At 46.4% G+C, this 21212-nt stretch overlaps 1 protein-coding gene across 2 annotated transcripts in view; it reads left to right on the forward strand.

Annotated features, from left to right (window-relative positions):
• The first annotated feature begins 1151 nt into the window (after positions 1 to 1151).
• SAMHD1 (SAM and HD domain containing deoxynucleoside triphosphate triphosphohydrolase 1) overlaps positions 1152 to 21212 on the forward strand; it is a 60232-nt gene continuing 40171 nt past the window's right edge. The window contains exons 1-4 of one of the 2 annotated variants that reach the window (XM_066383853.1): positions 1152 to 1499; positions 9391 to 9457; positions 15858 to 15930; positions 17730 to 17890. In XM_066383853.1, the coding sequence (XP_066239950.1) occupies positions 1292 to 1499; positions 9391 to 9457; positions 15858 to 15930; positions 17730 to 17890 (509 nt within the window). In that variant the 5' untranslated portion in view covers positions 1152 to 1291. The remainder of the gene's footprint in view (positions 1500 to 9390; positions 9458 to 15857; positions 15931 to 17729; positions 17891 to 21212) is intronic. The other variant, XM_066383852.1, reaches the window with a different exon arrangement.

Genomic DNA, 21212 nt, shown 5'->3' on the forward strand with positions numbered 1-21212 from the left:
CACCCGGCACGCCCACCAGGGGCGAAGCTCTGCCCACCAGGGGGCGACGCCCTGCCGCGACCAGAGCCACTCCAGCGCCTGGGGCAGAGGCCAAGGAGCCATCCCCAGCGCAGGGGCCATCCTTGCTCCAATGGAGCCTTGGCTGCTGGAGGGGAAGAGAGAGACAGAGAGGAAGGAGGGAGGGGGCGGAGAAGCAAATGGGCGCCTCTCCCATGTGCCCTGGCTGGGAACCGAACCTGGGTCCCCTGCTCGCCAGGCCGACGCCCCACCGCTGAGCCAACCGGCCAGGGCCCCTTGAACGTAAGTTTTTTTTTATTTTTTTATTTTATTTTATTTATTCATTTTAGAGAGGGGAGAGAGAGAGAGGAGAGAGAGACAGGGAGGAGGAGCTGGAAGCATCAACTCCCCATATGTACCTTGACCAGGCAAGCCCAGGGTTTTGAACCGGCGACCTTAGCATTTCCAGGTCGACGCTTTATCCACTGTGCCACCACAGGTCAGGCTGAACGTAAGTTTTAAGTAATCAGATTGGCCTCCTCCTTTTCTCTGGGCAGGCGGTTGGGATGGAGAGATGGGTTGAGGATTTTTTCGGAAAGAAGTTTGAGGTCAGCTTCCATATGGAAACCTGAAGATAGGCCAAGAGTTCATGGACAGGCATTCCTGGGGCCCTCTCACTGCCCAGCAATACTGTAGAACTTGTGAAATGCAAGTACACACATTTACATCAAATTTGAATTTGAAATAAAGGCTTGTCCAGTTCTGCTTCTTGCCAATTTATCTCTCTCTCTCTCTTTGTGAGAGGGACAGACAGGAAACCAATGACTCTCGTAACTGGGAAGATGCTGGTAGCCTGATAGCCTTTTAGGTTTCTTTTAAGTTTGAGGCATCTGAAACACCGGTAAGCCTGGGGTACTCATTTGAAGGAAGGTACTCGTGATTCACCTTAAGAGTCTCTGCTACGGACGGTGGCCTGACTTTCACGGGTTCTGGGCACACTCTTCCCTCGCCCCCGCCCTTATTAGCACCACCTTTAGTTCTGCTTCTTGCTGCTCAGTTTAAACACTCAGGCGCAGTAGGGAAGCAATGCATGGTCATCGCGCTTGCGCGAGGGGCCAGGCTGAAGTCTCTGGGCTGTCTTGCCCCCACGGTCTGAGCGGCCAGTGCGCCTGCGCGGCAGGTCAGTAGGCTCGCAACGCTAGGACTCGCTGCCAGTGTCGGGCTGTCAGTGCGCCTGCGCGCGAGCTGGGCGCCGCGGTTCTTGACTGTGCTGCGCCGGGCGCTGTGTGGAGCCATGCAGGGAGCCGACTCGGAGCAGCCCTCCAAGCGGCCTCGACGCGACGGCAGCCCCAGAACGCCGCCAAACACCCCTTCTGCTGCGGCCGAGAGGTGCCCGGGGACCCCGCTCCACTCCGACAGCAAGACCTGGGGCCCGGAGCAGGTGTGCAGCTTCTTGAAGAGCAGTGGCTTCAAGGATTCCGCCCTGCTGGACCGCGTCCGAGGTAACAGGGCGAGAGCGCTGGGGGCTGAGGGACGGCGACCCGAGGCGGGACAGCAGGCCTGCGGCGGGGCGCCCTGCGGCGGCGAGCAGGGGGCCTGGAGAAGGACGCGCGGCGGGGAAGGGCGTCCGGTGGCGGAGGCGCAGCGCGGGGGGCCAGAGGCGGGAGCGCCCGGCGGGGACCGGGTGGCGGAGGCGCAGCGCGGGGGGCCGGAGGCGGGAGCGCCCGGCGGGGACCGGGTGGCGGGGGGCCGGAGGCGGGAGCGCCCGGCGGGGACCGGGTGGCGGAGGCGCAGCGCGGGGGGCCGGAGGCGGGAGCGCCCGGCGGGGACCGGGTGGCGGGGGGCCGGAGGCGGGAGCGCCCGGCGGGGACCGGGTGGCGGAGGCGCAGCGCGGGGGGCCGGAGGCGGGAGCGCCCGGCGGGGATCGGGTGGCGGAGGGGCCAGAGGCGGGAGCGCCCGGCGGGGACCGGGTGGCGGAGGTGCCAGAGGCGGGATCGCCCGGCGGGGACCGGGTGGCTGAGGCGCAGCGCGGGGGGCCGGAGGCGGGAGCGCCCGGCGGGGACCCGGTGGCGGAGGGGCCAGAGGCGGGAGCGCCCGGCGGGGACCCGGTGTGGGAGGCGGCAGCGCGGGGGGCCAGAGGCGGGAGCGCCCGGCGGGGACCCGGTGGCGGAGGCGCGGCGCGGGGGGCCAGAGGCGGGAGGGCCCGGCGGGGACCCGGTGGCGGAGGCGCGGCGCGGGGGGCCAGAGGCGGGAGGGCCCGGCGGGGACCCGGTGGCGGAGGCGCCAGCGCGGGGGGCCAGAGGCGGGAGCGCCCGGCGGTGGTCCCCTGAGACAGCGGGAGGAGAAACGGGGCCCCAGGGCTGGGGGCCCCGTAGGAAGGAAGCGAGCTTTGGGGGCTGTGAAGCCGGCTGGGGCAGTCGTTCTAACTCGCGTGGGTTTCTTCAGGAACTTGTCACCCCAGCGCCGGACAGGCGAGACTCATCAGGTCCCTTACTTTTTTTAAAATTGATTTTTAGAGACAGAGAGAGGAAGGGAGAGAACAAGATCTATTTGTTGTTGCACTCATGGATGCATTTATTGGCTGAGTCCTGTGGGTGCCCTGGCCAGCAACTTTGGCTTATTGGGTTGACGTTCCGATCAGCCGGCCTCAGGTCCCTCTTTTTAGTTAGAAGAACGTTTTCCTTAGACCTTGGTTGAGCACTGCTGTCACTCAGGCTCACCAGGCAAGGGAGATTCCTTTGGCCCAGACCCCTTGAACACTTGCCACATTAGGGTGTGTTCTAATGCCTTTAAGTTTCTGTTTCCTTCACACACACTCCTACCCCACAATACTCTCAGTTAGGGGTTTCTAAAGGTCAGGGAACTTGTTGGGAAATCTCTGAATCTTTTTTTTTTTTTTTTTTTTGACTGAGAGAAAGAGAGTTAGAGAGAGGGACAGATAGGGACAGATAGACAGGAAGGGAGAGATGAGAAGCATCAATTCTTCCTTGCAGCTTCTTAGTTGTTCAGTGATTGTTTTTTCATATGTAAGGGAGAGATGAGAAGCATCAATTCTTCGTTGCAGCTTCTTAGTTGTTCAGTGATTGTTTTTTCATATGTGCCTTGATGGAGGGGTGGCAGGGGGGCTACAGCAGAGCTAGTGACCTGTTGCTCAAGCCAGCGACCTTGGGCTTCAAGCCAGTGACACCCCCCACCCCTCGCTTAAGTTTATAAGCCCCCACTCAAGTGGGATGAGCTCATGCTCAAGAAGGCGACCTTGGGGTTTCGAACCTGGGTCCTCTGTCTCAGTCCGAGGGTCCATCTACTGTGTCACCTCCTGGTCAAGCAAATCTTTGCCTCATCATCACCTCCTATAGCATCCCAGTTAGGGCTCAATATATATGTTGTCCTTGCAGAGCCTGGTAATGATCACTTTTTCTTCGTCAAAAGCAGTTTCTCTTCCTCAAATCTGAACACTGGGGTTGTGCAGTTGACTGCTGAACTCCCAGCAGCCCATGACTTGGTCACATGACATAGTGCAGGTTGTGTGTTTTTATTGACTTTATAGGCTCAAGTTCAAGCAACCATCTACTAGAAATCTACTCAACTTCCCAAAATGGGTGTGAGACTTAACTTTAGTCTATAATTTTTTTAAAAATTTTTCTGAAGTGAGAAGCAGGGAGACAAGACAGACTCCTGCATGCACCTGACCAGGATCCACCCGGCATGCCCACCAGGGAGCAATGCTCTGCTCATCTGGGTCATTGCTCCGTTGCAACTGGAGCCATTCTAGCGCCTAAGGCAGAGGCCATGGAGTGGTCCTCAGCACCCGGGCAAACTCTGCTCCAGTGGAGCCTTGGCTGGGAGGGGAAGAGAGAGACAAAAAGAAGGGTGAGGAGAAAGGGTGGAAAAGCAAATGGGCGCTTCTCCTGTGTGCCCTGGCCAGGAATCAAACCTGGGACTTCCACATGCTGGGCTGACACTCTACCACTGAGCCAACTGGCCACGGCCTATTCTATAAATTTTTGCAGTTGTTGGGTGGAACCCTGTTTGCTGAGGCTGGGGAACTAGGGTGGAAGAAACCTTAGTGGTTCAACCTAAAGATAGCTTGATGAGTATAGAAACTGTACTTCTCTTTTTCTCTTTACCCCTTTTTATCTTCCTCCACTGCTGGGATTGGAATGTTTCTTTGAATAGCAACAAGTAGGGATGAAGTTGTTTGATATCTTCTGCCCCCAAAATGTGGTTGGCAACGTTGGCTCTTTGTGACAGTGGTGTTCTGTAGAGTAGTTCATCAACTTTAAAAACCATCTGTTCTTTTGAGCCCATAGTCTAATGCTAATAGGAGACACTGCATGCTTTTAATTGGTAAAAACTGAATAAGTGTTACAGTTGCTCATTTCTTTTTAAATTTTTTTTAATGTTATTTACTTAGTTTTTACAGAGACAGAGAGTGAGTCAGAGAGAGGGATAGACAGGGACAGACAGACAGGAACGGAGAGAGGTGAGAAGCATCAATCATTAGTTTTTCATTGCGCGTTGCGACACCTTAGTTGTTTGTTGGTTGCTCTCTCATATGTGCCTTGACCGCGGGCCTTCAGCAGACCGAGTAATTCCTTGCTGGAGCCAGCGATCTTGGGTTCAAGCTGGTGAGCTTTGCTCAAACCAGCTGAACCCGTGCTCAAGCTGGCGACCTCGGGGTCTCGTAGCTTCTGCATCCCAGTCCGACGCTCTATCCACTGCGCCACCGCCTGGTCAGGCCAGTTGCTCATTTCTTACTGTCTTCTTTCTCTTGACCAAACTTGAGCAGGCTTCTCTATCTCCTTCAGACCCTGAACTCTTGCTTGCCTCCAAAACTGAGCAAACACTCAAATAGTGGAATATGCCCTCTGATCAGCTTCCCCTGGGAACTAGCTGCCTATAGCAGGACATTGCCCTATCAAACCCCCCTGGGGTCTCTTCCCCTCCTGAGATTCTGCTTATCTCTGCTTGCCTCTCCTTTAATCTATTAAAAAACACCACCGTTTTCTGTTGGATTTTGCACTGTTTACATACGTCTGAGAGAGGAATGTTCTCCCTACTGCAGTAGTCTTTCTAAGTTAAGTCTCTCTCCATCTAAGTGCAGATTTGTTTTTATTATTAATTAATTTATTTATTTAGACAGACAGGAAGGGAGAGAGATGAGAAGCATCAACTTTGTTGTTGCGGCACTTTCGTTGTTCATTGCTTTCCCATATGTGCCTTGACCCAGGAGCTCCAGCTGAGCCAGTGACCCCTTGCTCAAGCCAGCGACCATTGGGCTTCAAGCCAGTGACCTGTGAGTCATGTCTATAATTCCACGCTCAAGCCAGCGACCCTGGGCTCAAGCGATACCTTGGGGTTTCAAACCTGGGTCTTCAATGTCTCAGGTTGACGCTCTATTCACTGTGCCACCACCTGGTCAGGCCAGATCTGTTTTGTTTTGTTTTGTTTTTGTTTTGTTTTTTGTATTTTCTGAAGCTGGAAACAGGGAGAGACAGTCAGACAGACTCCCGCATGTGCCCGACTGGGATCCACCAGGGGGCGAAGCTCTGCCCACCAGGGGGCGATGCTCTGCCCCTCCGGGCATCGCTCTGTTGCGACCAGAGTCACTCTAGCACCTGAGGCAGGGGCCAAGGAGCCATTCCCAGCACCCGGGCCATCTTTGCTCCAATGGAGCCTTGCTGCGGGAGAGGAAGAGAGAGAGAGGAAGGAGAGGGGGAAGGGTGGAGAAGCAGATGGGCGCTTCTCCTGTGTGCCCTGGCCGGGAATCGAACCCGGGACCTCTGCACACCAGGCCAATGCTCTATCACTGAGCCAACCGGCCAGGGCCCAGATCTGTTTTTATATGACAACACTAAGGACAAAGCTGCCGGGTCCTTTTGCTCTTATACAATACAGTCTCACAGGAACTGTGAAATGTAGAAGCTATAATTTATTTATTTATGTTTTTATGTATCTTAACAGATGATGTGTTTGAGGTCAAAAGATGTTAAGTAACTTTCTAGGGGTCACACAGCTAGAAAAGAGAGCTGGATTTTAGGGTTAGGTCTTTAGATGCCAGAATTCGTGCCAGCTATACCTTAACAAGTATTCTTTCCAAAGACCGTTGGAGACCCCTCACCAATAAGGGAACAAACACACCAATTAAAAAAAATGGAGAACATACCTACAGTTATAAAATTAACTAAGAACAAGGGAAGAAAAATGGAAAAATGAACAAAACACAGGAACAAACAATTGACAACCAGCCAATAAAAGACATTCAGTCTCAACATAATTTGAAGAATACTGATTTTGAAATTCAGTTTGGACAGTATTTAAAGACTGATAATAGGAGAAATAGGTAATCCAGTATAGTTGATGAAAGCGTTAGTAGAGTGGGAAAAATAGATTATAAACAACATAATTTTATTTGTGTGACATTACATAATTTATAGATAAATGTATTGAATAATACCAAAAATATTAGCAATGGACCTGACCTGATGGCACAGTGTAGAAAACGTTGACCTGGAATGCTGAGATCCCCAGTTTGAAACCCTGGACTTGTAGGGTCAAGGTACCTATGGGAAGCTAATACTATGAATTAATGCTTCTGCTCCTCCTACCTTCCTCTCTCATCTCTCTAAAATCAATAAACATTTTTTTTTTTAAATCAAGTGAGAGGCAGGGAGACAGAGAGACAGACTCCTGCATGAGCCCCAGCCAGGATCCACCTGGCAACTCCCATCTGGGACTGTTGTTCGGCAACCGAGCTATTTTAGTGTCTAAGGCCAGACAATAAAGCCATCCTCAGCGCACAGGGTCAACTTGCTCATTCCAGCTGTGGCTGCAGGAGGAGTAAAAGGGGGGTGAGGAGAGGTGGAGAATTAGATGGTCACTTCTCTGGTGTGGCCTAACCAGAAATCGAACCTGGGACTTCCACATGCCCGACCAACTACCGTTGCGCCAACCTGCCAGGCCAATAAACAAAATCTTTTATATAAATATTTTTATTTTAATTTTTTTTTATTTATTCATTTTAGAGAGGAGAGACAGAGAGAAAGAAGGGGGGGGGGGAGCAGGAAGCATCAACTCCCATATGTGCCTTGACCAGGCAAGCCCAGGGTTTCGAACCGGCAACCTCAGCATTTCCAGGTCGACGCTTTATCCACTGCACCACCACAGGTCAGGCATATATAAATATTTTAAAAATGTCAACAGTGGTTATCAGGAGAATTTAAGTAAGTTTTGATATTTAATTTTTTTAAGACTTTATTCATTTTAGAGAGGAGAAAGGGGGAGGAGCTGGAAGCATCAACTCCCATATGTGCCCTGACCAGGCAAGCCCAGGGTTTTGAACCAGAGACTTCAACGTTCTAGGTCGATGCATTATCCACGGCACCACCACAGGCCAGGTGAATAAATTTATTTTATTTTATTTTTTTACAGAGAGTCAGAGTGAGGGATAGACAGGGACAGATAGACAAGAACGGAGAGATGAGAAGCATCAATCATTAGTTTTTCGTTGCGCATTGCGACACCTTAGTTGTTCATTGATTGCTTTCTCATATGTGCCTTGACCATAGGCCTTCAGCAGACCGAGTAACCCCTTGCTTGAGCCAGCGACCTTGGGTCCAAGCTGGTGAATTTTTGTTCAAACCAGATGAGCCCACACTCAAGCTGGCAACCTTGGGGTCTCGAACCTGGGGCTTCCGCATCCCAGTCTGTCACTCTGTCCACTGCGCCACTGCCTGGTCAAGCCAGGCGAATAAATTTTTTATAATAGAAAAATACCCCCAAAACATTATTATTATTATTTTTTTTTTGTATTTTTCCGAAACTGGAAACGGGGAGGCAGTCAGACAGACTCCCACATGCGCCTGACCAGGATCCACCCGGCATGCCCACCAGGGGGTGATGCTCTGCCCATCTTGGGGCGTCGCTTTGCCGCAATCAGAGCCATTCTAGTGCCTGAGGCTGAGGCCATGGAGCCATCCTCAATGCCCGGGCAAACTTTGCTCCAGTGGAGCCTTGGCTGCGGGAGGGGAAGAGAGAGACAGAGAGGAAGGAGGGGGGGAGGGGTGGAGAAGCAGATGGGCGCTTCTCCTGTTTGCCCTGGCCGGGAATCGAACCTGGGACTCCTGCACGCCAGGCCGACGCTCTACCACTGAGCCAACCAGCCAGGGCCCCCAAAATGTCATCTTCAGTTAAATCTTTTCCTTCTTTTTGAAAATTACTTCCTTATTTTCTCATTACCTTTTTTTAAATGTGACCAGAGCAAATAGATCTTTCTATAAAACATACTCTTTCACCTACCCTCCATCTCCCTTTGGTAACCATTAGTTTGTTCTCTGTATCTAAAGGTCTTTCATTACCTTTAGAAAGATTTTTGTTTGTTTGAAAATAGTCCAGAATTCTGGAATCTGAGATCAGGAAGAACTATAATAAATTATGTAGAAACAGAAAGGAAAATAAACCTAGGGCGTGGGGTGGAGGGGGGTATATGGCAAATGAATGGTGGTGGACACAGACTTGACTTGGGTAGGGGGGTGGACACAATACAGTGTACAGCCTGACCAGGCGGTTGCGCAGTGGATAGAGCATCAGACTGGGATGCGGAAGACCCAGGTTCGAGACCCCTGAGGTTACCAGCTTGAGCCCAAGGTCGCTGGCTCCAGCAAGGGGTTACTCGGTCTGCTGAAGGCCCGTGGTCAAGGCATGTATGAGAAGGCAGTCAATGAACAACTAAGGTGTTGCAATGCCCAACGGAAAACTAATGATTGATGCTTCTCATCTCTCCGTTCCTGTCTGTCTGTCCCTGTCTATCCCTCTCTCTGACACTCTCTCTGTCTCTGTAAGAAAAAAAAATACAGTGTACAGATATGTGTTGTAGAATTGGGCACCTGAAACCTGTATAATTATGTCAATCAGTGTCTCCCCAATAGAATCAATTAAAAAAATAAACCGTATAGATAAGTCTTTCAAAACACAGAGAATTGTGAACTTTACCTGGAGGTTTTAGAACTAAATCAACACTTTGGCCATCCCTCAGGCTGTGGTTTTGACTGTACTATTCTAAGAACAATAGGCTGTTTCCCCCCACCCCAACCCTTACCTGTTTTAAAAGGAAGCTGCCAGTTTTGTGGCTGAACTTGCAAATAATTTACTTCAGTAATTTAAAAAGTTTCACCTGACTTATCATAAAAGTCTCTTGGTTTAGTTTTCTAATTAGAATGAAGACCTTCCCAGTGGCAAATCCGGAAAGTGATATTTGACACAGTTCTTTGCCTGTAGTAGCTGCACTTGATAAATGTGGATCTGAGTAAATGCTGGTGGGCCCAAACTGAAAGAAAGAAAAAAGCATATGCTGTAAATACTGAAGTCATCTGTGCTCTCCCTTTTCTTCCATAGAAAATAAAATCACAGGCTCATTACTGCCTTATCTTGATGAGTCTCTTCTTGAAAATCTGGGAATAAGGTAAGAATGATAAAATTCACACTGTGGCCAGCCATGCTTGTGTTGTAAAGTTCCGTACCCCAGATGCTGAAAAGTACTGTACCTCACTTCTGCGGGTTCACGTGGAGATACCAAGTCCAGATGAATTTTGAAGGGTTTTATTAAAGGAGGAGATTTATTAAATATGCCGGCCGCATGTGGCTGACATGGGGAATTTGCAGACCCAAATCATGTGCCCCAAATACATCTCAGGGGCTGGTTATATACCCTTGTTCACACAGGCTGGGGAGAGTGTGATATCATGGCACAAGCTTACAACATTTGTTTAGGGGATACACAAAAACATTAAAACTTTCAAAGTAACACAATCAAAAACATTTACAATAATAGTTCAGGGTTCATCTTCCCTCCTTTGCCTAGAGGTATGTTACTCTCAGGATTCCAGGAAGGGGGAAGAACTACAATCAATGCAGGGTGGTATGTAAATTCTGTCTCCCATTGAAAGAGAAGAAGTTTCTCAGTTAACCTGTATTTTAGATTTAAAATTAAATGACCCATTGTTCTTGCAAGCCAGAAACTTCTACATTCTTATCCCTCCCCTCCCCAAAGGAAGGATGGGACAGGAAAGCCTGACCTTTCCTCCTAGCATATCAATATTAATTTAGCAGCTTTTTGGCACCTTATTACACTTGTGACCATTCAATTCACTATTGAGGGTCATAACCCAAGAATGCTGATATTAACTGTCTGCACTTTAAAACAATGCACTGCCTGCTGGTTAACACAGTTGTTTTTGTTTGTACTTGCTGTATAAATTCTATGTTTTTTGTTTGTTTGTTTGTTTATTAATTGAGAGGTGAGGGGGCAGGGAGACATTCGCCCCGACCGGGATCCTCCCAGCAACCTCTGTCTGGGGCTAATGTTCTGCCCATCTGGGGCCACTGCTTTGTTGCTCAGCAACCGAGCTATTTTTGTGGCTGAGGTGAGGCAATGGAGCCATTCTCAGTGCTGGAGACCAACCTGCTTGAACCAGTGGAGCCATGGCTTCAGGAGGGGAAGAGAGAGGAAGAGAGAGAGAGAGAAAGGGGAGGAGAAGGGGTGGAGAAGCAGACAATCACTTCTTCTGTGTGCCCTGACCAGGGATTGAACCCAGGACATCCACATGCTAGGCCAACACTCTACCTCTTAGCCAACTGGCTAGGGCTTTAAATTCTATGTTTAATATATATTTTCTTAATTTTTATTTATTTATTTATTTTTTACAGAGACATAGAGTGAGTCAGAGAGAGGGATAGACAGGGACAGACAGACAGGAACGGAGAGAGATGAGAAGCATCAATCATTAGTTTTTCATTGCGCGTTGCAACACCTTAGTTGTTCATTGATTGCTTTCTCATATGTACCTTGACCGCGGGCCTTCAGCAGACCGAGTAACCCCTTGCTGTAGCCAGCGACCTTGGGTTCAACCTGGTGTGCTTTTTGCTCAAACCAGATGAGCCCGTGCTCAAGCTGGTGACCTCGGGGTCTTGAACCCAGGTCCTCTGCATCCCAGTCCGATGCTCTATCCACTGCGCCACCGCCTGGTCAGGCTCTGTGTTTAATATTATTAATGATGCCTTTAAAAAAAAAAATTCAGTGAGAGGGGAGGCAGACAGACAGACTCCTACATGCTCCCTGACCAACCTGCACCTGGCAAGGCCACTAGGGGGCGATTTTCTATCCATCTGGGGCCATGCTCGCAACCAAGCTTTTCTTAGTGCCTGAGATGGAGGCCATGGTGCCATCCTCAGTGCCGGTGCGCCAACTCGCTCCAATTGAGCCATGGCTGCAGGAGGGGGAGGAGAGAGAGAGGCAAAAGGGGGAGGAATGGAGAATTAGATGGATGATTCTTCTCTGTGCCCTGACTGGGAATCGAACCTGGGACATCTACATGCCGGGCCAATGCTCTATCACTGAGACAACCGGCCAGGGTTAATGATACCTGTTTAAAAAAATTTTTGCTGACGAGCCTTCATAAAGTTGGTAGTAACCAACTTTTTACTGTTAAGTTCAGGATAATTGAATTATACACATCAGAATATATAAGAACTGATGGAGCAAAAAAAAAAAAACGGCAAGAAAAATCAAGGCTAGAACCCTTTCTTGATCATATTTCTAGGTCTTTTTAATGCTATCTTAAGACTGGAATGTATCCCTGCTATTAGATTTAGAGACTCAAAATAGTTTGGCACTTTTTAGCTATCTGATTTGGCATGTTATTTAACTTTCAGTTTCTTCCTCTGTGAAACGGATGATAATAATAATAAGACAGTGCATATCAAGTGATTAGTACATGATAAACTCTTAATTAATTGTATATATACAGACATACGCATATGTCCTTAGGTATGGCTGGAGGGTCTATGGTCTAGATTAGTGTGGGTCCACTTTAAAGACCTCAGTTTACGTCGGCCTAGCGTGCGGAGGACCCGGGTTCGATTCCAGGCCAGGGCACACAGGAGAAGCGCCCATTTGCTTCTCCACCCCTCCGCCGCGCCTTCCTCTCTGTCTCTCTCTTCCCCTCCCGCAGCCGAGGCTCCATTGGAGCAGAGATGGCCCGGGTGCTGGGGATGGCTCTGTGGCCTCTGCCTCAGGCGCTAGAGTGGCTCTGGTCGCAACATGGCGATGCCCAGGATGGGCAGAGCATCGCCCCCTGGTGGGCAGAGCATCGCCTCTGGTGGGCGTGCCGGGTGGATCCCGGTTGGGCGCATGCGGGAGTCTGTCTGACTGTCTCTCCCTGTTTCCAGCTTCAGAAAAATGGAAAAAAAAAAAAGACCTCAGTTTAGGATGCAGTGTTTATTCCTTAAAACTGAAACTTCTTTGCCTGACCTGTGTTGGTGCAGTGGATCAAGCATCGACCTGGAATGCTGAGGTCGCTGGTTCAAAACCCTGGGCTTGCCTGGTCAAGGCACATATGAGAGTTGATGCTTCCTGCTCCTCCCCCTCTTCTCTCTCTCTCTCTCTCTCTCATCTATAAGATGAATAAATAAATAAATAAAAAGAAAGACTTTAAAAACTGAAACTTCTTTTAGAGAATTGACAACAATGGTGTAATGTGTTCTTCCTGGAATTCCACTTAGCTAAATGTTGTTTGTGGTGACAGTAACCAAAGAATCAAAACAAAGGATTATACTGAATTGCTTCATGTACTATTGCTTAATATTGATAATGATCACTTTTTACTGACTTTTAATAAATGTCCTTTGGATCAGAATCTTCAGTGACCTCATCTTGCCTCTTTCATAATCACATTCCAGCCCCCTTCACCCCTTCCAGGTCCCCCTTACTACCTATTTTTAAATGCAGTGGTTACAATTTTGATTGAATTGAATTTATTTTCATAGTCTTTTTTTTTTTCATTAAAAAAATTTATTTATTCAGTTTTAGAAAAAGAAGAGAGAGAGAGAGAAAAGGGGTGAAGGAGCAGGAAGCGCCTTGACCAGGAAGCCCAAGGTTTTTAACCGGCGACCTTAGGATTCCAGGTTGACGCTTTATCCACTGCGCCACCTCAGTTCTGGCTAGAGTCTTTTAAAGGGAACCATATATTTTGTCGGCCCAAATATTATTGATTTATTCCATAAATATGTATGGAGGGCTCACTGTGTATTAGATACTCAGAAACTTGGGCACATGAATGAACAAAAGAAACATAATTTCAAAAGGAACACACTATATGTGCCTACCTCATAACCCTGAAGTGGATCTGTAGGACTCCTCAGAGCTCTTTTCCTGTACAAGAGCCACTAACTACGCTACATGTTTAACTTAATTAAAATGGAACTAACACGTCAATTCCTTAGTTACACTAGCCATACTTCAGGTGCTCAATAGCTAGTGGTGGCTAGTGGCTACTGTCCTGGACTGGGCAGACTGCACTTTCCATCCTGGCGAGTTCTGCTGCCGAGCTGCCTTTCCAGATCCCAGTGGGATCAGCTGAGCATGTGCCCAGTCGGTGGTACCAGTGCAGCAGACTTACTGATGTGCCCTTGCTTTTCATTCCCCTCATTGCCTGTTTACCTTCCTAGTTACCCACTCTTATTCCCAGTATTCACGTTCTGAAATAATGACCTGTATGCAAGCTCCCATCCTAGACTCTACTTTTCCTTTTTAAATTATTTTTACTTTTTTTTTTTTTTTTTTGTCTTTCTGAAGCTAGAAATGGGGAGAGACAGACAGACTCCCGCATGCGCCCGACCGGGATCCACCCGGCACGCCCACCAGGGGGCAACGCTCTGCCCACCAGGGGGCGATACTCTGCCCCTCCGGGGCATCGCTCTGTTGCAACCAGAGCCACTCTAGCGCCTGGGGCAGAGGCCGAGGAGCCATCCCCAGCGCCCGGGCCATCTTTGCTCCAATGGAGCCTCGGCTGCGGGAGGGGAAGAGAGAGACAGAGAGGAAGGAGAGGGGGAGGGGTGGAGAAGCAGATGGGTGCTTCTCCTGTGTGCCCTGGCCGGGAATCGAACCCGGGACTTCTGCACGCCAGGCCGACGCTCTACCACTGAGCCAACCGGCCAGGGCCTTAAATTATTTTTATAGAGTGTATGAGAGAGAAACAAACAGGAAGGCAGAGAGATAAGCATCAATTCGTAATTGCAGTATTTTAGTTGTTCGTTCATTATCTTCTCATATGTGCGGGAGAGGGGGTGGTGCTCCAGCCAAGCCAGTAACCCCTTGTTCAAGCTGGTGACCCAAGTTTAAGCTGACGAGCCCGCGCTCAAGCCGGTGACCTCAGGGTTTTGAACCTGGGTCTTCAGTGTCTCAGATCGGTGCTTTAACCACTGCACAACCACCTGGTCAGGCTTGCTTTGTTTTGTTATTTTTGTTTGTTTAGACTGTGCTTTCTAGGGGAAATCCAGATTAGGTAAGTATGTGTATTCCCTCAATTTTGTGATCAACTGTTGATGTAAAAAGTTATTCTAGGAAGTAAGTAACGTTGTCTCATTAAATGTACATGTGAGGCCTGACCTGTGGTGGTGCAGTGGATGGAAACGTCTTGATCTGGAACGAAGGTCGCTGGTTCGAGGCCTTGGGCTTGCCTGGTCAAAGCACATATGGGAGTTGATTCTTCTTGCTCCCCCCCTCTCTCCCTCTCTCTCTCTATCTTCTCTCTAAAATGAATAAATAAAGTCTTTTAAAAAATTTATCGCCTGACCAGGCGGTGGCACAGTGGATAAAGCGTTGCACTGGGATGTGGAAGGACCCAAGTTCGAGACCCCTAGATCGCCAGCTTGAGCGCGGGCTCATCTGGCTTGAGCAAAGAAAGCCCACCAGCTTAGACTCAGGGTCGCTGGCTCCAGCAAGGGGTTACTTGGTCTGCTGAAGGCCCGCGGTCAAGGCACATATGAGAAAGCAATCAATGAACGAACAACTAAGAAGTTGCAACACGCAACGAAAAACTAATGATTGATGCTTCTCATTCCTGTCTGTCTGTCCCTGTCTATCCCTCTGACTCTCTCTCTGTCTCTGTAAAAAAAAAAAAAAAAAAAATTATCAAAAAATTGTGCACATGAGGTGTAACAAACATTCCATTTCAGAAATGATGAAATACAAAAATAAAATTTTATTCTCACTATCCTGGCCCATGACTACTTCAAATTTTTGTCTAAAATATTTATCTTGCCATAGCCTTTGCCAAACAAAACAAAACAAAACAAAACAAAACTCTGGGTTTGGGGGAACTGTTTATATGTACGTTAGTGATTTTTTTTTTAAACAACTAGTGATTTCTGTTTGTTTTTTCCCTCATTAAACTTTGTTTTAATGGGTCTCAAAATTCTGTGACAGATTTTTGGTCAAGTTGTTTCCATTAAAAAGTACTGTTTTAGCCTGAACACAGCTTAATCACTTCCCAGTATTGTGAGGTAGGTGGTATTATCCCTATGCTGTGGATGAGAACATCACTGTACCAAACATCACTGTTAAGTGAGTTGTCCAAGGTCACTGATAGATTCCATGGGCAGATGTGAGCCAGTTCTGTCTGATTCTAAAGTCGTTCCTCATTATCACTATGCTCTACTAAAAAGAGTGCTACCTTGAGTTTTCACTATGTCAGTCATGCAAATTCAGGATTTTAAAGGGTATACATTAGGTGAAAATAAGTTTGAAGCATAACTTGAGCATTCAGTAGGAAGGTAGGAGGTGTTGAAGTCTGAGTTTACCCAGAGAGAAGAGGGTTGAGGGCAAAAGCCTAGAGGGAGAGTTTCGTATTTTAGAAGTGAAGGAAAGAAAGAGTTTCTAGGAGGATAAATTTGAATTATTAATCATTTTTAAATGACTTTTCTATTAGTGTATATAATCTAGAGTTGATTGTATACTTTTATACACTCTAGCAATTATTATGAAGCCAATAATGATCAATTTTCTTATCCTGTTATAATTTTAGTTCCTTGTGGGAGAGAAAGAAGCTGTTTCATGTTATCCAACGACTGAGTCAAACTCATGTTAATGAAGTAAAGGTAAGAGGGATCTAAGTGTATTACCATGTTTTTTAATATAAAGTGAGATAACTGAAATATCTAGAATTCTTTTTTTTAGCAGGAGAGGGAGACAGGAAGGGAGAGCGATGAGAAGCATCAACTAGTAGTAGCAGCACTTTAGTTGTTCATTGATTGCTTCTCACATGTGCCTTGATGGGAGGGCTCCAGCTGAGCCAGTGACCCCTTGCTCAAGCCAGTAACCTTGGGCTTCAAGGCAGTGACCTTTGGGCTCAAGCCAGGGACCATGGGGTCATATCTATGATCCCATGCTCAACCCTGTAACTTCAGGGTTTTGAACTTGGGTCATCAGCGTTCCAAGTTGACACTCTATCCACTATGCCAACACCTGGTCAGGCCAGAATTCATTTTTATTTTTTTTTATTTTTTATTTTTTTACAGACATAGAGAGAGAGTCAGAGAGAGGGATAGATAAGGACAGACAGGAACGGAGAGAGATGAGAAGCATCAATCATCAGTTTTTTCATTGCGACACCTTAGTTATTCATTGATTGCTTTCTCATATGTGCCTTGACTGTGGAGCTACAGCAGACTGAGTAACCCCTTTTTCGAGCCAGCAACCTTAGGTCCAAACTGGTGAGCTTTCCTCAAACCGGATGAGCCCATGCTCAAACTGGCAACCTTGGGGTCTTGAACCTGGGTCCTTGGCATCCCAGTCCGACGCTTTGTCCAATGTGCCACCACCTGGTCAGGCTAGGATTCATTTTTAGAAGAAGGGAGGGAAGCCATGCTAGGGTAGTTCAATTGGCTAGAGCATTGTCCCCATACGCCAAGGTATAGGTTTGATCCTCGGTCAGGGCTCGTAGAAGAATCAATAAATGAGTGCATAAATAAGTGGAACAGCATATCATTGTTTTTCTTTTTCTTTCTCTCTCTATAAAAATAAATAAAAGAGTGAAAGAAAAACTACTTCTCAGTAATAAGTTGTGAATAATGGATTTTGACTTTTCTAAACTTGCCACATTTTATTTGACAGAGACAGAGAGAGAGAGAGTCAGAGAGAGGGACAGAAAGGGAAAGATAGGAAGGGAGAGAGATGAGAAGCATCAATTCTTCATTGCAGCACCTTTGTTGTTCATTGATTGCTTTCTCATATGTGCCTTGGTGGGGGGCTATAGCAGAGCAGGTGACCCCTTGCTCAAGCCAGCAATCTTGGGCTTCAAGCCAGTGACCTTTGGGCTCAAGTCAGCAACCTTGGGCTTCAAGCCAGCGACCCTGCGCTCAAGCCGGATGATCCCATGCTCAAGCCAGCGATGTCTAGGTTTTGAACCTGGGTCCTCTGCATCCCAGTCTGACACTATCCACTACACCACTGCTTGGTCAGGCTCTTTTTCTTTCTCAGGATTTTAGCTATGGGTACTATAATGATATATTCAGAAAAAAATGTAGCACAATATCAGTAGCAATATGGCTTATGTGATCTGAATGAGTTTGTTAAATGAGTGTTTAACTTGAATACAAGACTAACTTATTAAAGGCTAATTAAATAATATACATACGAAAAAGGTTGAAATTTTTATCTTTCTGTTGGTAGAATCCATTAGGAAGAAGTAAAATATACCCAGATCCAATAGAGTTGATTTGCCTGGCAGATAGCTAAATAAGGCAGTGATATTAATCTTATCATTTCACTTAGTATTAGTTTTACTTGAGAACAATTAATTGGCTTTGACATTGCACTGTAGATTGGCGATACTACAGAAAAATTTTAGATGGAGGTATGTATTGTTACTTGCATTAATTTAAACATAATTTTCTAGGTAATTAATGATCCTATCCATGGCCATATTGAATTTCACCCTCTCCTTATCCGAATCATCGACACACCTCAATTTCAGCGGCTTCGATATATTAAACAGCTGGGAGGCGCTTACTATGTTTTTCCAGGAGCTTCACACAATCGATTTGAGCATAGTCTGGGGTAAGAAGGGGTTTGGGGTGGGGCACTTCCAGTTATTAAGTGCCTTATCTGTCTCATGAGATGGTTGTCTCATCTTATTTTTTAGGGAAGTTTTATAAAATGGTAATCATATCCTTATTTTATTGATGAAAAAATTGAGGCTTTCCTCTCTCTTGCTGTATTTTATTAATTTAATGTGCACTGTTCACAAAAATTAGGGGATATTTTAAAATGAATATGAAACGTTGGAATATCCCCTAATTTTTGTGAGCTGTGTATTTTTTTTTTTTTTTTGATCACTTTTATTCCTCTTCATATGTTGATTGTGTGTTACTTGGCTTGTGTTTGCACAGTTACTCTAATTGCCTCCTCCACCCTTAGCTAATAATAATCCAGTCCTGTCATACCTGGGTGTGGACTCACAGGCCATGGCTTGTTTCAACTCTTGAGCCTTTCTGTGCTGTATTTTCTTCCTTTTTTATTGAATTTATGCAAGTGACACTGGTTCACAAAATGGTTACAGGTGCACACTCCCCCAACACATCATCTGTACCCTGCACTGTGTTCAGCACCCCAAGTCAGATCTCTGTCCATCACTATTTATTCCCCCATGTGCTTTCCTCCACCGCCTTAGCCCCACCCCCACCCCCGGAAATCACCACACTATTATCCTTGAGTTTTTCCTCATTTTTGCTCAGTCTCTCCATCCCCTCGCTCAGTCTCTCCATCCCCTCACTCAGTCCCCCAAACCCCTTTAAATGACTGCAGTCAGCTTGCTCTCTCTGAGTCTGTCTCTATTTTGCTTGTTAGTTCATTTTGTTCATTAGATGCCACTATGAGTGAAGTCGTGTAGTACTTGTCGTTTTCTGACTGGCTTATTTCATTTGCTCTCCAGGTCCGTGCTGTCACGAACGGTAAGATTTTCTTTTTTACGGTGGAGTAGTCTATTGTATAAATGTACTATAGTTTTTTTTGTTTTCTTTGTTTGCTTTTTAGCAAGAGTGTGAGAGAGAGAACAGGGATAGACAGGTTAGAAGCATCAAGTCATAGTTGTGGCACCTTAGTTGTTCATTGACTGCTTTCTCATATGTGCCTTGACTGGGGGGCTCCAACTAAGACAGTGACCTCTTGATCAAGCCAGTGATCTTGGGCTTCAAGCCAGCAAGCAACCTTTGGGCTCAAACCAGCAACCATAGGGTCATGGCTATGATCCCACACTCAGGCTGACCCACGCTCAAGTTGGATGTGCCCGAGCTCAAGTCAGCAACCTCAGGGCTTCAAATCTGGGTCCTCAGCATCCCAGACCGATGCTCTATTCACTGCACCACCACCTGGTCAGGCTGTACCACAGCTTTTTCCCCCCCTTTTTTTATTAATTGATTGTGTTTACATAGATTCTAGTGTCCCCCTCCCTATACTGCCCTCCCCCTTTCCTTCCAGGATTTGCTTTTCTGCTCTCATCCCATCCTATCACCCTGTCATCCCCTTTCCCTCTGTCCGCTTTCCTTCTGGATCCTTTGATCCCGCCTCTGTCTCTGTTCCGCTTCTCAGTTCATATTGTTTGTCGAATTTTTCAAATGAGAGACGTCATATGATATTTTTCTTTCTCTGCCTGGCTTATGTTACTTAACATTATAGTTTTCAGGTCCATCCATGTTGTCGCAAAATGTAATATTTCCTTCTTTTTCATGACCTCATAGTATTCCATTGTGTATATGTACCACAGCTTTTTAATCCATTTGTCCTCTGATGGACACTTGGACTGTTTTCAGATCTTGGCTATTGTAAACAGTGCTGCCATAAACATGGGGGTGCATTTCTCCTTTTGAATCGTTGATGTGGTGTTCTTTGGATATATTCCTAAAATTGAGATGGCTGGGTCAAAAGGCAGTTCCATTTTTAATTTTTTGAGGAATCTCCATACTGTTTTCCACAGTGGCTGCACCAGTCTGCATTCCCACCAGCAGTGCAGGAGGGTTCCCTTTTCTCCACATCCTCGCCAGCACTTACTCTGTATTGTTTTGTTGATGAGCGCCATTCTGACTGGTGTGAGGTATTATCTCATTGTGGTATTAATTTGCATTTCTCTAATGATTAGTGATGTTGAGCATTTTTTCATATGCCTATGGGCCATCTGTAGATCCTCTTTGGAGAAGTGTCTATTCATTTCTTTTGCCCATTTTTTGATTGGATTGTTTGTCTTCCTGTTGTTGATTTTTACAAGTTCTTTATAAATTTTGGTTATTAACCCCTTATCAGATGTATTGTCAAATATGTTCTCCCATTGTGTAGTTTGCCTTTTTATTTGTCTTTAGCCATGCCAAAGCTTTTTAGTTTGAAATACTCCCATTTGTTTATCCTGTCTTTTATTTCACTTGCCCATGGAGATAAATCAGCAGATATATTGCTGCGAGAGATGTCGGTGGCCTATGTTTTCTTCTAAGATGCTTATGGTTTCACGACTTACATTTAAGTCTTTTATCCATTTTGAGTTTATTTTTGTGAATGGTGTAAGTTGGTGGTCTAGTTTCATTTTTTTGCAGGTAGCTGTCCAATTTTCCCAACACCATTTGTTGAAGAGGCTGTCTTTATTCCATTGTATTCTTTTACCTCCTTTGTCAAATATCACTTGTCTTTAAAGGTGTGGGTTTATTTCTGGGTTCTCTGTTCTGTTCCATTGATCTATATGCCTGTTCTTATGCCAGTACCAGGCTGTTTTGAGTACAATGGCCTTGTAGTATAACTTGATATCAGGAAGTGTGATACCACCCACTTTATTCTTCTTTTTCAAGATTGCTGAGGCTATTCGTGTTCTTTTTTGGTTCCATATGAATTTTTGAAATATTTTTTCTATATCTTTGAAATATGTCCTTGGTATTTTCATAGGAATTGCATTGAATTTATAAATTGCTTTGGGTAATATGGACATTTTAATGATGTTTTTTCTTCCTAGCCATGAATACGGTATATGCTTCCACTTGTTTGTATCTTCCTTGATTTCTTTTATCAATGTTTTATAATTTTCCGAGTACAAGCCTTTAAACTCTTGGTTATATTTATTCTTAGTACTTTATTTTTATTTATTTATTTTATTTTTTTTTGTGGCAGAGACAGAGTAAGAGAGAGGGACAGACAGGGACAGATAGACAGGAAGGGGGGAGAGAGATGAGAAACATCAATTCTTCGTTGCGGTTCCTTAGTTGTTCATTGATTACTTTCTCTTATGTGACTTAACGGGGGGGGGGGGGGGGGGATGCAGCAGACCAATTGACCCCTTCCTCGAGCCAGCGACCTTGTACTCAACCTGGTGAGCCTTGCTCAAACCAGATGAGCCCTTGCTCAA

Source organism: Saccopteryx leptura, chromosome 5 (genome assembly GCF_036850995.1).
Source record: "Saccopteryx leptura isolate mSacLep1 chromosome 5, mSacLep1_pri_phased_curated, whole genome shotgun sequence".
Classification (NCBI taxonomy): Eukaryota; Metazoa; Chordata; class Mammalia; order Chiroptera; family Emballonuridae; genus Saccopteryx; species Saccopteryx leptura.